General features: G+C 36.8%; 1 protein-coding gene across 1 annotated transcript; it reads right to left on the bottom strand.

The window, feature by feature from the left end:
- Nucleotides 1-437: 437 nt before the first annotated feature.
- Nucleotides 438-6,450, bottom strand: LOC125326113 (cytosolic beta-glucosidase-like). Its single transcript, XM_048303955.1, has 3 exons — nt 6,430-6,450; nt 4,957-5,029; nt 438-766 (listed from the first exon to the last, which is right to left on the bottom strand). The coding sequence occupies exons 1-3, from the start codon at nt 6,448-6,450 to the stop codon at nt 438-440; spliced, it is 423 nt and encodes a 140-aa protein (XP_048159912.1).
- Nucleotides 6,451-12,593: the final 6,143 nt, after the last annotated feature.

Genomic DNA, 12,593 nt, shown 5'->3' with positions numbered 1-12,593 from the left:
TCTTCAGAGCTTCTATTTGCCAGAGAACTAAGCATAGCTCCTATCAGTCTGAAGAATCCTCTCTAATATGCTACAGAAAAATGTCTGGGAAAAGTATGTTCCTTAGTGCAAAATAGTCAATGTGAAGTTCAGCACATTGGAGTATACTGATAAGCTATCTAAATTCACTTTGCCAAATGAGATAACTTGTCTGTTGTAAGCTGTCCAAAAATATTCTCATGGCTAGGATTCCTGTAAGTATAAACATTCTGATGAAGCAAAATGATTTAGAGTTACAATTAAAAAAACTGGAGTAAGCAAAAAGATACATAGGAAACATAGTAATAATCCTATCCCAAAAGATTGTGCTATCCAAGGGGATCTAGAATATTAATTAGTAAGTTGTTGCAAACCTATAAAAAATCATCCCATAATTACTCTGAAAAAAAGTTGCAATTTCAAAGCAACACTGCAGAATAGCATACTGGATTAATTATGCCAGACTGCAGCAATAACCTTGAATTAAAGCTGCAACCTTCTATTTTTAAGAAACAATTGCCTTTCTGGTTGATGAAACCTGTCGTCCCATCAGGTAACAGACGTGACCAGGAAAGAGAAAAGCAATAATGAGTCAATCCAAGCTGTTTGATACATTTCAAATCTTCCTCCCACAGAGTGTAGCTGCCACAAGCTACATCACCAGTCTGGTTCTTGAAAACTCGATCTCCTCCCTGATGGGTGAATATGTCCCAGACATTAGGGCCCTTTCCATCTGCATTCCAGCCTTCTGCTTGAAAAACAAAACTTGGTCGTTACACTTTTGACATCAAAAGACATATGTTGCAAGTAAATATTTATCACAAAATAGGTGCAAATCCCTGAAAACCCTATGGGCAAATTGAGAAGTATTCTCTACCCACTCCTTATAGTATCTAAAGTAACTAGGAACTTTCAAGCATTAATATACATTTGCATTAGGTTTTGCATTTATTCATATTTTTACTTGCTGCTAATTATTTGAAAATTCTGTTTTTAAAAAAATCCAGACTTCTAACACTCTTCATACTTCCTTAGCCAAAAATCAGATGTTTGCCACTCTTGAGATATTACGGGTTTTCACAAAGGGCATTTTCTAATGCAACCTCCATCCATAAAAGATCAGTCCATATCAAAGAAAGCCTTTAGGGTATGAGAAATACATCCAACAAATAGGCACTTACAGCTTTCAGTATGTCCTTTGAAAATCTTGACAGTTGGTTAAAAAGAAAGGAATGCCATTATGAGCCATGGCCCTAGGCATATACAAGCTGAATTAATAACACAGCTCTACAAAACTTCTGCTTTTTGTTTAGCCAGACATTCACAGAAATTAATTTTGAGTGTTCAAAAGCACTGCACCATTTCCCCCAAACTTTCAGAGTTTTGAGATACTTCTTCACAATTCTAAAATTGAGATACACAGATTATCATTAAAATATGCAAAATTTAGCTGTTGTCTGAGATCTAACAACATATAATATTTGATTCGAATAAATGCACCTTTCTTCATTACAATTTCTTTGTCTTTCCTGAGCAATGCTGTAGCTGAGGCAAACATTACATTTTTCATGTGGAGAGCTCTGTAAACTTATTTCCCTCTGTAAATCCCTGTAAAGTGTGATTTAATCATAAAATTGCAATTAACCTCAAAATGGCCAACCTCATTTACCACCAAGATTTTTCAGAGTCCCAGTGAACGCACTGTTCCAGGGTTTTTCTTTAAAAACTAAAAGGACATTGTGTGTTAAAATTATGTATAAATTAAATATCAGTTGGGTTATAAGATTAATAACTATATAATAGCTACATATAAATCCTCAATAAAAGTGTTTTAATAATCAATTAGTATCATAGAAATTAGAGATGGGGGAGAACTATTAGGAGGTCATTGAGTCCATCCCCTGCCAACGCAAGATTGCTCCCTTAAGTATATTCAGTACTTAATATACATCTGTCTTATTAAATCTAAGTTTAATGCAAGGTTAAGCATATTGAAGACACTTAATTTAAAGCATTACTAAAATCTGTAATATCACTTCTATAACCTAGCTTTTCAAAGATCATTGTCACATTTCATGGTCTTTACAGAATTTTATTGCAGCACACATACATCTACATTTGGTTGGTCAGTAAATTAAATTTTACATGGGACAACCTTCAAAGTAGGTCAAATTTTAGATCCAGACAGTTTGATTTTTTATTAATCTTGGATTTTATCATAGACTTGGTGCTCTGCCTGTATGCTCCTCAGAAAAATGCAATACTACAAGTTTTCTATATCCTGCTTCAAATTTCAAACATGACTGCTGAAACAAATAGTCATCTGAGAGAAGTGCAGGAAATAACAAATAACAGTAATTCTTTGATGGTACCTAGAATTTTGAAGCCTTTAAGAGCAGGCTTCCTGCACCATATTGGTTTGATACAGCTCTTTTTTCAGTTCGGTTGGAGTGAAGGGAAGAAAAAGCTGCCATAACAGGCAGTTAGCACACTTGTGGTTAAGAATGGTCATCTAGAGCAGAGGCTGAATGATCCCTCTTTTTTGTCTGCCTTCCTCCAACAAAGGAAGTGGGAGGGAGGAGGGGAAGCATTTGCTTTTCAGCAGAGTATAACAGTACTACTCCCGTGGTCATTAGCCACTGTAAAGCCCTGAACAGGGCTGCAGCAAACAGACTTTTCACTTTCAAGCATTCCTCACACTGTTTAAAGAGACTTCTCTGTACAGCATCGAGCATCTGAGCTACCTGATAAAGTGTAGGAAGGAATGCAGCAAGGCAACAGAAAGCTCTACATACTAACACATCCTGCTGAGCCACAATTAGTCTGCAGAGAGCTCTGCTCTTCTTCATTGAACCAAGCTTGCACCTCTAAGCTTGCTCAGAAACTTCCATGCTACAAAGCACTCCACAGTGTAGGCATAACTGGAGTTTCAGGGAGCTTTGGGGCCAGGAAAGAACAGTGATGACGAACTGATTTTACATTTAAAATGCTTAGGTGTGAATTGGATACCAAATCAGCACATGACATGCCATTGAATGAATAATATAAATTATTGTGATACATGTTCCCCATTCTGTGTAATTATTACAACAGAAAGAAATGTAATGCTTTTCCAACTAGTGAAGCTACTAAAGCAGGAATATTACTGATCAGAGTATTTTTAAGCTTTTATGTACTTTTACAAGTACATTTTCCTCTAATTCAGCCGTCCTTTAACCTTCCGGAGTGAAATTTTCTTGACCTGGTCTCTGACCAAAAAGTGTAATTTTGTTTGAATTAATGCAGTTCCACTATTTGGCATATGAAAGAAGTGAAGGAAACCGCTTTTACCATTACAAGATTTTTTTTCCAACTTCTCTCCCTGCCCCCCCCCCCAAAAAAAAAAAAAAAAAAAAAAAGCAACAAAGTCAAGCAGAGAGTTGAAATTTAGCATAGAAATGGCCCTCAGTAAGAAGAAGTGCTTTTGAATGTTCTGGTGCAAAATTGATTTTGATTTGACTGAGTCATGAACCTTTGAAATCTGCACTTTGAGCATGCAGAGTACAATTGGTATGATTTTTTAGCGCTTTGAAATATACAGAGTGGAGAAGGTTGTGCTGTGCATAAATACATAGCTGACAGTAAAAAATAAAGTAGCCTGTCAGCTTGTTCCTCTTCTACTGTGTATCTTGTGATATGCACAGCAACTGAGTTTGGACTCTACAAGAACTATTGCTTCAATCATGCTGCCTCTAAGTCAGAAGCTGCACAGCCTCTGAAGCTTTCAGGAGAAGGAATTCCCTGTTGAGTTTCTTACTTCTGCAGGAAAAGGGTCATTTGAGTAGTGTCTAGACCATATTATAGATTTTTTTTTTTATGTTTTTCCCACTCAGAAGCCATAAGAAAGTTCATTAAAAATACATTAAGAGAACATTAAAGTTGCACATCTAGCCACTCAAAAGGCAGGAAATTATAATGCCATTCTATATGCACACACAACTCACATTTTAAAAATTAGTTAGAAGAGCTATGTGCATTGCAGGACTCGAGTTAGAATCTGGCCCAGAATATTGATTCCCCGGGAACTGCGAGCTGTGGAGTCTATTAGGTGAAGTGAACTGAGCTCATTAAAAGGTACCGAGCATGGGCAAGTACTCTCAATTTCAGCAATAACCAAGAACTAAAGGCTACATCCTCAAAGACAATTTAGGATCTACAACTCCCATTTAGGTACTGAAATCAATGGGAGTTAAGTGCCTGTATGCTGCAGGGTATAATATGAGAAAATCAGGTACATGTGTATTTTGAAGGTTTGTAAAGACACGTTTATGAAAGGATAAAATTTGGAGGGGTTATGGCTGTAGGTGTCCCTATGTTTATGTGTTTACATCCCCTAATCTGCAACATATTTTCATACCATGCTGGGCAAATCCCTTCATCAGTCCCTCTATTCAGCTGGGAACATGACACATTTCCCTGGGGGACAGCCTCCACAAGTCCAACTGTTAACCTCTCAGTTCATTGTTCTTCATAATCTTTGGAGACGAGTTCCTACCTGAAGACTTCTTGTGAGTACCAATGTCTGATGAGGTAGTTGTCCCATCCAGTTTCAAAATAGCCAATAGCAATTTACCTGAACTAGCTCTACAGAAAGGATATACACAAGAAGTAGATGAAAAAATTACTTATATCTTATATATATATATACTTATACTTGCTTCCTCCCCACGCCCCCGCCCCCAATAACTAGCTCCATTTCCATTACCTAGCCATATGTCTGAGATTTGAAACATCTTTTACCCTCTTCTTACTCCTCAAGTCAAGTGTTTAGACATAAGTGCTACATGGATTTGCATCAGATATAATGTCTACACAACAAGGCAAAGATCAAACACTCCTGCATCCAGATTTTTGTTCACTTAAAACTTCCTTAATGCTTTGATAGTTAAAAATTGACACCTTCAATTTGATATGCTGCTGTAGCTGCACCCCAAGCAAATCCAACTGGAAAAGCAATATCCTCCAGCACCGGCTGCAGAGGACAGGTGAATACACAGCATTATGTGTGTTGTGGAGATGTCGGCTTCATTTGCAGACAACACTTCCTGGCTTGATCACTCTTCCACTTGTTACAAGCAGATTCTATGTGGAAGACAAAAATAAACCCTGTGCAGCTTCACACACTGGAGGGTAAGCCATGCACTTTGCATATCTCAGGATTAAAGCAGAGAGGTTCAGTCAGCTACCAGTGAAAGTGGAAAAGGCAGCAGTGGAAAAGCCTAGGGTGGTCATGGTAAAAGGGCTCCACCTAGTACAAAGAATTAATACACAGAACAGATCCATCTTTCCCTTCACTTGCCTCTCATCTCCCATCTCTCATACAGAGAACTTTGTGGACCCTTTATCCAACATAATTCCTTTAGCCACCAGGCAAAAAATAATTTCCACCTCTTCCAGTAAGCTTCAAAAACCAGCAGCCCCTCTTCTTTTTTTTTTTTTTTTTTCTCTTCCAACACCAGGAAAACTTGCCTGCAGTAGCTGAAAAAGGATATTTTAGCCATTACATGTTTTGCAGTGGAAACCAATGAGTAGAAGAGCAAGATTTGTATGGGAGTACAGACAGAACAGCTATCTTTCTCCTTCTTTAAAACCCCGTGGACGCTCATTTTTTTAAAGCAGCAATGACAACCTTATGGCATGTGTGCCAGAATCAGCATCTGCAAAACAGCCCTCAGGTCTCTTCCTCTACCTTCTGTCAATGTTGTTACTGCTCTCCTGTCAGCAAACTGAAAAGGAAGCAGCAGCAGGAGGAGAGTCACGTAAAAAGTGGGATGGGTTGAAAGTAGTTTACTGTCCCTTTCCAGAAAACCACAACACCTGGCACACTAGATGGCACTACTGCAATTTTTTTTCTTTTTTCACTTACTGGTGTTTGTCCCCCTCTATTATAACATTACATCCACACTGTTTTTGCTGAGGTCCGTATCTGCACGTATTGGACTGCTGTAATATATGACCACTATTCTTCTTCTTTACTTCACTTACACTCTACTCTCTTGATTTTGAAATGTTTCTGGGTGAGGACCTACTTCTGCAAAGCATTATACATGTAACTGACATTTTCTTTGATAATGAGAATAAGAAACCTTAATATACATAGGAAATCCACTAACACAGTCAATGCACATACTTTTGCCAAGAATGCACACAATAAAAGAATCAACTTCTTAGAAAAAAAATAAATTCCTTTGTAGAGATGCAGGGAAGCTGATTTAATTCCAAAACGAATATTGCAGAACCAGACAGTGCAGCTGCAATGCAAAATAAATCAGGCTTTCACAGCAGGCATGTATTTCCTCAAGTGTCTTTTAGAGGAAAGGTAAAAGCCCCTTGAATACAAAGGAACGAAGGGGAAAATGGGGCACAACATACTAATTTGTTCCCAAAACGCATGCTGACACATGGTCTAGGCAAACATACATATCCTTCATGTGTATTATACAGATGAACAAAAATCGATAAAATCAACTAGTCAATGTTCTCTTGTTGAAACAGCATCCTCAGGCTTTCATCTGCAAGTTAAGGACAGTTAACAGTCAAACTCATCAGGGCCACCTTAAATTAAGATTAATAAGTATTAATGAACCAGAATAATAATGCTTATTTTTTACGTCATTAAATATTACTGGTAGGCATCTTTGAAAATGTAAGTAACATTAAATATTTTCTCTGAGAATAATACAATTTAATTTCACAGGAGATATAATAAATATGTAACTCAGGGGGAGGGGCAGACAGGAGATACTAACAATAAAAAAGTTTTATAAAAATGCTTAAGCATAAAAACAAGGCTAAAAAGTGTCACTGCGGATTCCGTATCAGGAATCAACAGAGACGGGTTTTGGGAGAGATTGAGTAGGAGGAAAATATTCCATAAGCAGTCTGGGGGAGAGTGAACAAAATATGCCTCAGAGGTTAAGACAGATTCACAGTAATGAGATACCAGGTTTTGTCAGATAAGTAGGCAGATACTGAAAGATGCAGGGCTTCAAAACTCAGAGAAGCTGCGCTTATAGCAACGAAGCTCAGATTTTTCTGGCAACCCAGTTTCTACATTTGTGATCCCACTTCTGGTTGTATTTCTGGATTCATAACCCATTCCTTACTGCAGGGGTGGGACTTGAAATTACATCTTCTTTAGACCCACTGCATGGATTCTAGGATGCACCCACCTTCTTACTCTGATAATTTTCCCTACATCTAACAAATAACCTGGCCCCAACCTGAATTGCAGTATTTTACTGTCCCATGGTTTTGTTCAACACATGTAGGTATAAAACTTTAAGAGAACTATTAAACTCTATCTAGAGGCCATGTTTTTCCTGACTATGTTTAAGGTCTTAATGTTTGCACTGGCACATATGTAACTGAATGAGCTCAAGCCAAGTATTTGTAAGAAAAAACAAGCAGTTTCTGGGTATCCAAATGTATTTGGACAAAGATTTTTTTGTCAAATCAATAAAAAGCAGGAGTAATTGGCCCTGGTAATAAGGGTTAGCAACTAAAATTACAAAATGCTAGATATTTTATTAAGGTGAAAGATGGATAGGTTTTGGTGATGGACTTTAAGTCATGTGGGTTAATTATTATCAGAGGAATTGTATCTTGTCAAAAGGAGATTTTCCTGACTGAATTGGTTTCCTATTATAAATATCTTTAATTGTATTTACTATGGAGTTTAGAAATTAAATTTTGAAGGGGTGATGAAAATTAAAATCTTGTCCCTGAAATTTTACACCATGCAGGGACCCATAAAAAGATATACCTACTTTGGAAGTGAGACTGTATGTCTCTGAAACAGCCAAAGGTAGAAGTTCATATCTTCTGTGGGTTCTCTTTGTAATTGCTACTCATAAATTTACCTTCTCTCTCTGGCAATGTAATAGAGCAGCTATTGAGAAACAAATTTACTAAAACACTTTGAAGTCTGCCAGAAAAACTTGATTTTTTTAATAGTAATACAAAATTAATGGAGAGCAGAAGATAGACTGTCATATGTCTGACATTTAGCCATATACTGTTTACTTTAGGTTATTTTAGCACTGGGCTTAAGGTGTTCTCAATTAAGTTATGGAGACAGTTTCTACCTTGTGCTGTGGCTGCAGTAGAGGACTCATAACTTTGATTCTCTAAATTCAGCCTTAATTAGAAGCTGCTCCTGGACTGTTGATTAGCCTTTCTTCTGCCATCACCAATGTGTCAAAATTCTGTTCCCAAACTTAAATAAATTGGAAATGAACTATCATGTTGACTGAAATGAAGGGTGATGACAAACAATGAAGGGTAATGATAAACAATAACTTTGAAGGGAGGCATTTAGTGCAGTACACAAAGATTAGTATTACTTCTGATCTCATTTAATAGCTTCAATAATGAGCTAGAAGAGGGAGTAAATGGTACATTAATGAAATCTGCAGGTCTATTAAACTAGGAGGAGCTGAGCACACTGCTGAAAATGGAGAAATAATTCAAGGGTTCTTGGGAAGATTAGAAACACGGGCAGAATATTGCAATGAAATTCCATTTAGAAAACAGATGAATAATATTTTGGTAAAAAATCAACAGATGGTAACAGGTAAAATTCTGGAGAGCTGTAATGCTGGAAGAGATTTAAAATTGAGAACATCAGGAAAACTAGGCAGAAATCTGTAACTGAGCAGTAGATATAAACTGTGAAATTTGTGCAAAACTATTAAAGAATAAGTAAACAAGTAATGACTCATCTTAAAGCAGCTCTACAACCATCGGTTCTCTTCGGTGTATATAGCATGGGCACTGGAAAAACAGACTATCAGTCAGATGGTTAGAGATTTTAGAGGTATGGAATTTTTTCCTGGAAGAAAACTTAAAAGTAAGCCATTCATACAACAGAGTGTTGTCCTTCATAAAGTGAATGACATAACAGTGAGCCACTGGCTAAAAAAACATTAAAAAGCCCAAGACTGAAGAAATAAAATACTGCTTCTGGTAATTGCATGATGCAGCTTGAAATTTTTAATATTCCTGAGGTAACTGCCGATGTAATGCCAGCTGCTATGAGCTTTCCAATACCAGATATATGTGCACAATATCTTGGAGACCTAAAGCTACTTGTGAGCAAGTTAGTTGCATTTGGGGAGCTCACACAAATTAATCTTGCTGGGAATAACTCTCCACAAACTATAGAGGAGGGCCAAACTAGTGTTACATCACTCCCTGTACCAGAAAAATCTTGGCAATTCAGAATGGCAACAGCATTAGGATGTATAGTATGTTTATAAAGTGATAGTCCATATTGGTAATCAGTTTTCAGAAGTCCTGGATAGTTCTTGGATGTTGAAGGCAATTGTCCTTTATTGCTGAGTGCCTCCATACAGTATTTTTAAGTGGGCATGTCTGCTCAGGAGTTTGTCACTGTCATTACGTTGTGACACAACACTGAGTGCACAGAGCAGGGCCTTGATCCACAGCTTTAAATTTGCACACTTCAGTAGAAAACCCGGCAAAAGCCGTTTCATGTAAAACCATGCTCTATTCATCTATATCTTGGCATGTCCTGCTGTTCCACACTTGTGCATCACTCATCTTTTAGGTGAACAAGCTTAAAAACAATGAGCCGTCATGCAAAAGTATCAGGATAAAAAAAGGAAGAGATATATATATGAAAAACAACACAAAAATACCAGAAGTATATGCAGTACCTCTGGTCCCTTGTGAACGCATTCTGTTTGCTGAGACAGCAGCCTTCCACTGGTGTTTCAGGGAGACCTGCCTACATTTTCCAGAAACTGGAAGTTTCAAGATGTTTGCAGAGCTACCTACAGGCAAACCTGCTTAATACAACTTTGCCAGGAAAATATCTGCTGCAACTTATTAGATTGGCTGCAACTGGTTAGAAAGACACATCCAAATGATTTTATCTAAACTTGTTAACATTTTTAAAATAGAAGGCAAAGTCTCACACATTTTAAAGTGGCACAATTTCCCTATTTATGCCATGAATCTGTAGGCTATTTTGCTACACAGTTAAATATTCAAAATCATGTACGTAGAATCTTCACTGCACATACCTAGTTCTGCTTTAAAATCAGTATGCCTCATTTTTTACACTAGGTACACTGAAAATCCAGCACCTTATCCTCTGGAACATCACTTCAGTGCCCATAACTAGAAGTCAAATTTGGCTAATTTGAAAATGTAGGCCCAGTATCTGTTTGTTTTGCTGTTTCTGAAACTTCTCCCTTCTTAACAGGTTAACCCTTAGAAACTTGTTGTATTACTTGGTTTTTATTGCTGAAAGATTATATACATGATGTCTATATTTTTCTCCCATTCTAACGTTCACAACTTACATATTTCCAAGCACAGGAATGCTTTTTCTTTCTTCTGACCCCACAGGCTGACAAGAAGACAGCAGCAGCCCCTGTTAGAGTGCATTCCAGGAGGCAGAGGTGTGTGCTGACGTCACATCACATGATGGGAGGGTTAAATATTGCTGAGCTGTTTGAGTGCTTACAGGCACTATATTCATGGAAATCACTAACCAGAGCCAACCAAATTTGAAAGAAAACTGGCATTTGTGAGAATACATGGCTGAATAAATATTGGTGCTGCAACATGACGGAAAGCCTGAAAAGCTGCTGCAAGTACTATATTAGGCACCAGAGAATATACTTGAAGGAGACATTACAGATGCTGGTGCTAAGGGAAATGCTTCAAGCAACATCCATAAGACCACAAAAAAGTGAAAATCAACACCATCACATAAACCTGTTTTTAAAACTGAATTATCACAGAAACACTTCTTTTTTTTCATTTATATGCAGGTTTTCTCGCCAAAACACTAATAACCTAAAAAATTCTTAACAATTTTTACTGACTTTTTTTTTCTTTCAAGGTTTGTGTTTTGGTGGGGAGTTGTTGGTTGGGTTTTTTTTGTTTTTGTTTTGGTTTTTTGGTTTTTTAAAATAATTTTTATTTGCTTTAATACAATCATGGAATAAACCAGGAACAGATTCTGCCAAGACCAATTTTATATTGGGGATATGTTGACAAAACAAAATTGTTTCAACATTTATAATATGTATAAATTCCTGCAGAGTCCCACTATTTGTTTTCAGAATTAGCTTGAAATAGTGCAAGTAGTTTATATAGCACTGAAACTGTATCTTTCATTTTCTTTTTCTTCCAGAAATGCTGTTTCTCATGTCACTGACTATGACTAATGACATTGACTATGACTCTAGCAAATATGCTTGAAAAGCTTCTCCCACCAGCCAGGATTAAGAAATCCCATTATATTAGTGCATTTACATAAAATTCACTTCCCTGTATCAGCAATATAGAACCATCTACTATTAAATGGCAGCACACTATGAGAGACAGTAGTTGATACTACTTTTCAAAAGATTTGTGCTACACCATTATCCTGTAAATATTTTTTTCTTTTTGCAAGAAATACTATCCATTATACTCCTCATTTTTATCCTGCAAAATAGTAGTGAGTACTATTGCTTGCACCTGGAAAAGGAGATGTACAGCAGTATTTTAATTTGACACAGTAATTCAAATACCTATTTGAAATTCAGTAAATACAAGCTATTTTTCAAACAACTTGAGTTTTATACATACCTATGCACATATATATACACACACACATATATATAGTCTTCCAAACAGTATTACAGATGTGCAGTGATGTCTCAGGACTATGTTATTCTGAAAATATCACAAAACACGTACCTGACCCTGAAGCTAAACTAATAGAATAAAAAGAAAAAAAAAAAAAACAATACAACTGTTTAACGTAGCTTTCTATTTCTTGATTTCAGCACATAAATAAAAAAAAAAGATTAAAGGATACAGTAGGCATAATGGAGCAGCACTGACCTTTTTACCATCACAGAGGTTGTCTCCTTAATAAAGAAGCCACATGGATAAATACTGTGTCTCATTCACTTTAAGCTCTTTATACCTTCCCTCATATTTTAGCTTGGCACAGAGTAAACTGAACAATGGCATACTGTAGATTAAATCATACACATTCTTCCCCTTCTGATGAAATACTTCAGAATTTTATAATCACACAACAAAAAAAAAAAGTGGAGTTTATGGGTAAGCAAGTCTATGTTTAGATTGAGCTCCTTTGATTCTCTCTTAATTGCCCTTCAGACTAAACTGGTGAATAGACCTAGTAATGGTTGTTGTATGAAAGCTTTTGGCTGCTGAGTGATCAATATCCCATAGGAGGCAATAGTTAGAGCTCTGAGGATGTGGATATTGGGCACACATGCACACTGAGCTCTTACAAATATTTCTGGCTCCTCACATTCCCATAGAAGTCTGTAGAAAAAATTGTGTTTATGTAACTAAAAAGACTACGTCATGATCTATGGCATAGATTGGGGTAGGAGAACAAAAGCAACCTTCTATTTTCTAGCCTTTGAAAAGCAGATTTTGTGAATTACCACTATTTAGCAGAATACATAGAGCAGCTTATTAAATGTATTTAAAATCTGTCCAGTGGTGGTGCTACTACCCACATCACTCTCCCCTCA

Source organism: Corvus hawaiiensis, chromosome 5 (assembly GCF_020740725.1).
Source record: "Corvus hawaiiensis isolate bCorHaw1 chromosome 5, bCorHaw1.pri.cur, whole genome shotgun sequence".
Taxonomy (NCBI): domain Eukaryota; kingdom Metazoa; phylum Chordata; class Aves; order Passeriformes; family Corvidae; genus Corvus; species Corvus hawaiiensis.
This window is presented reverse-complemented; position numbering and strand designations above follow the sequence as displayed.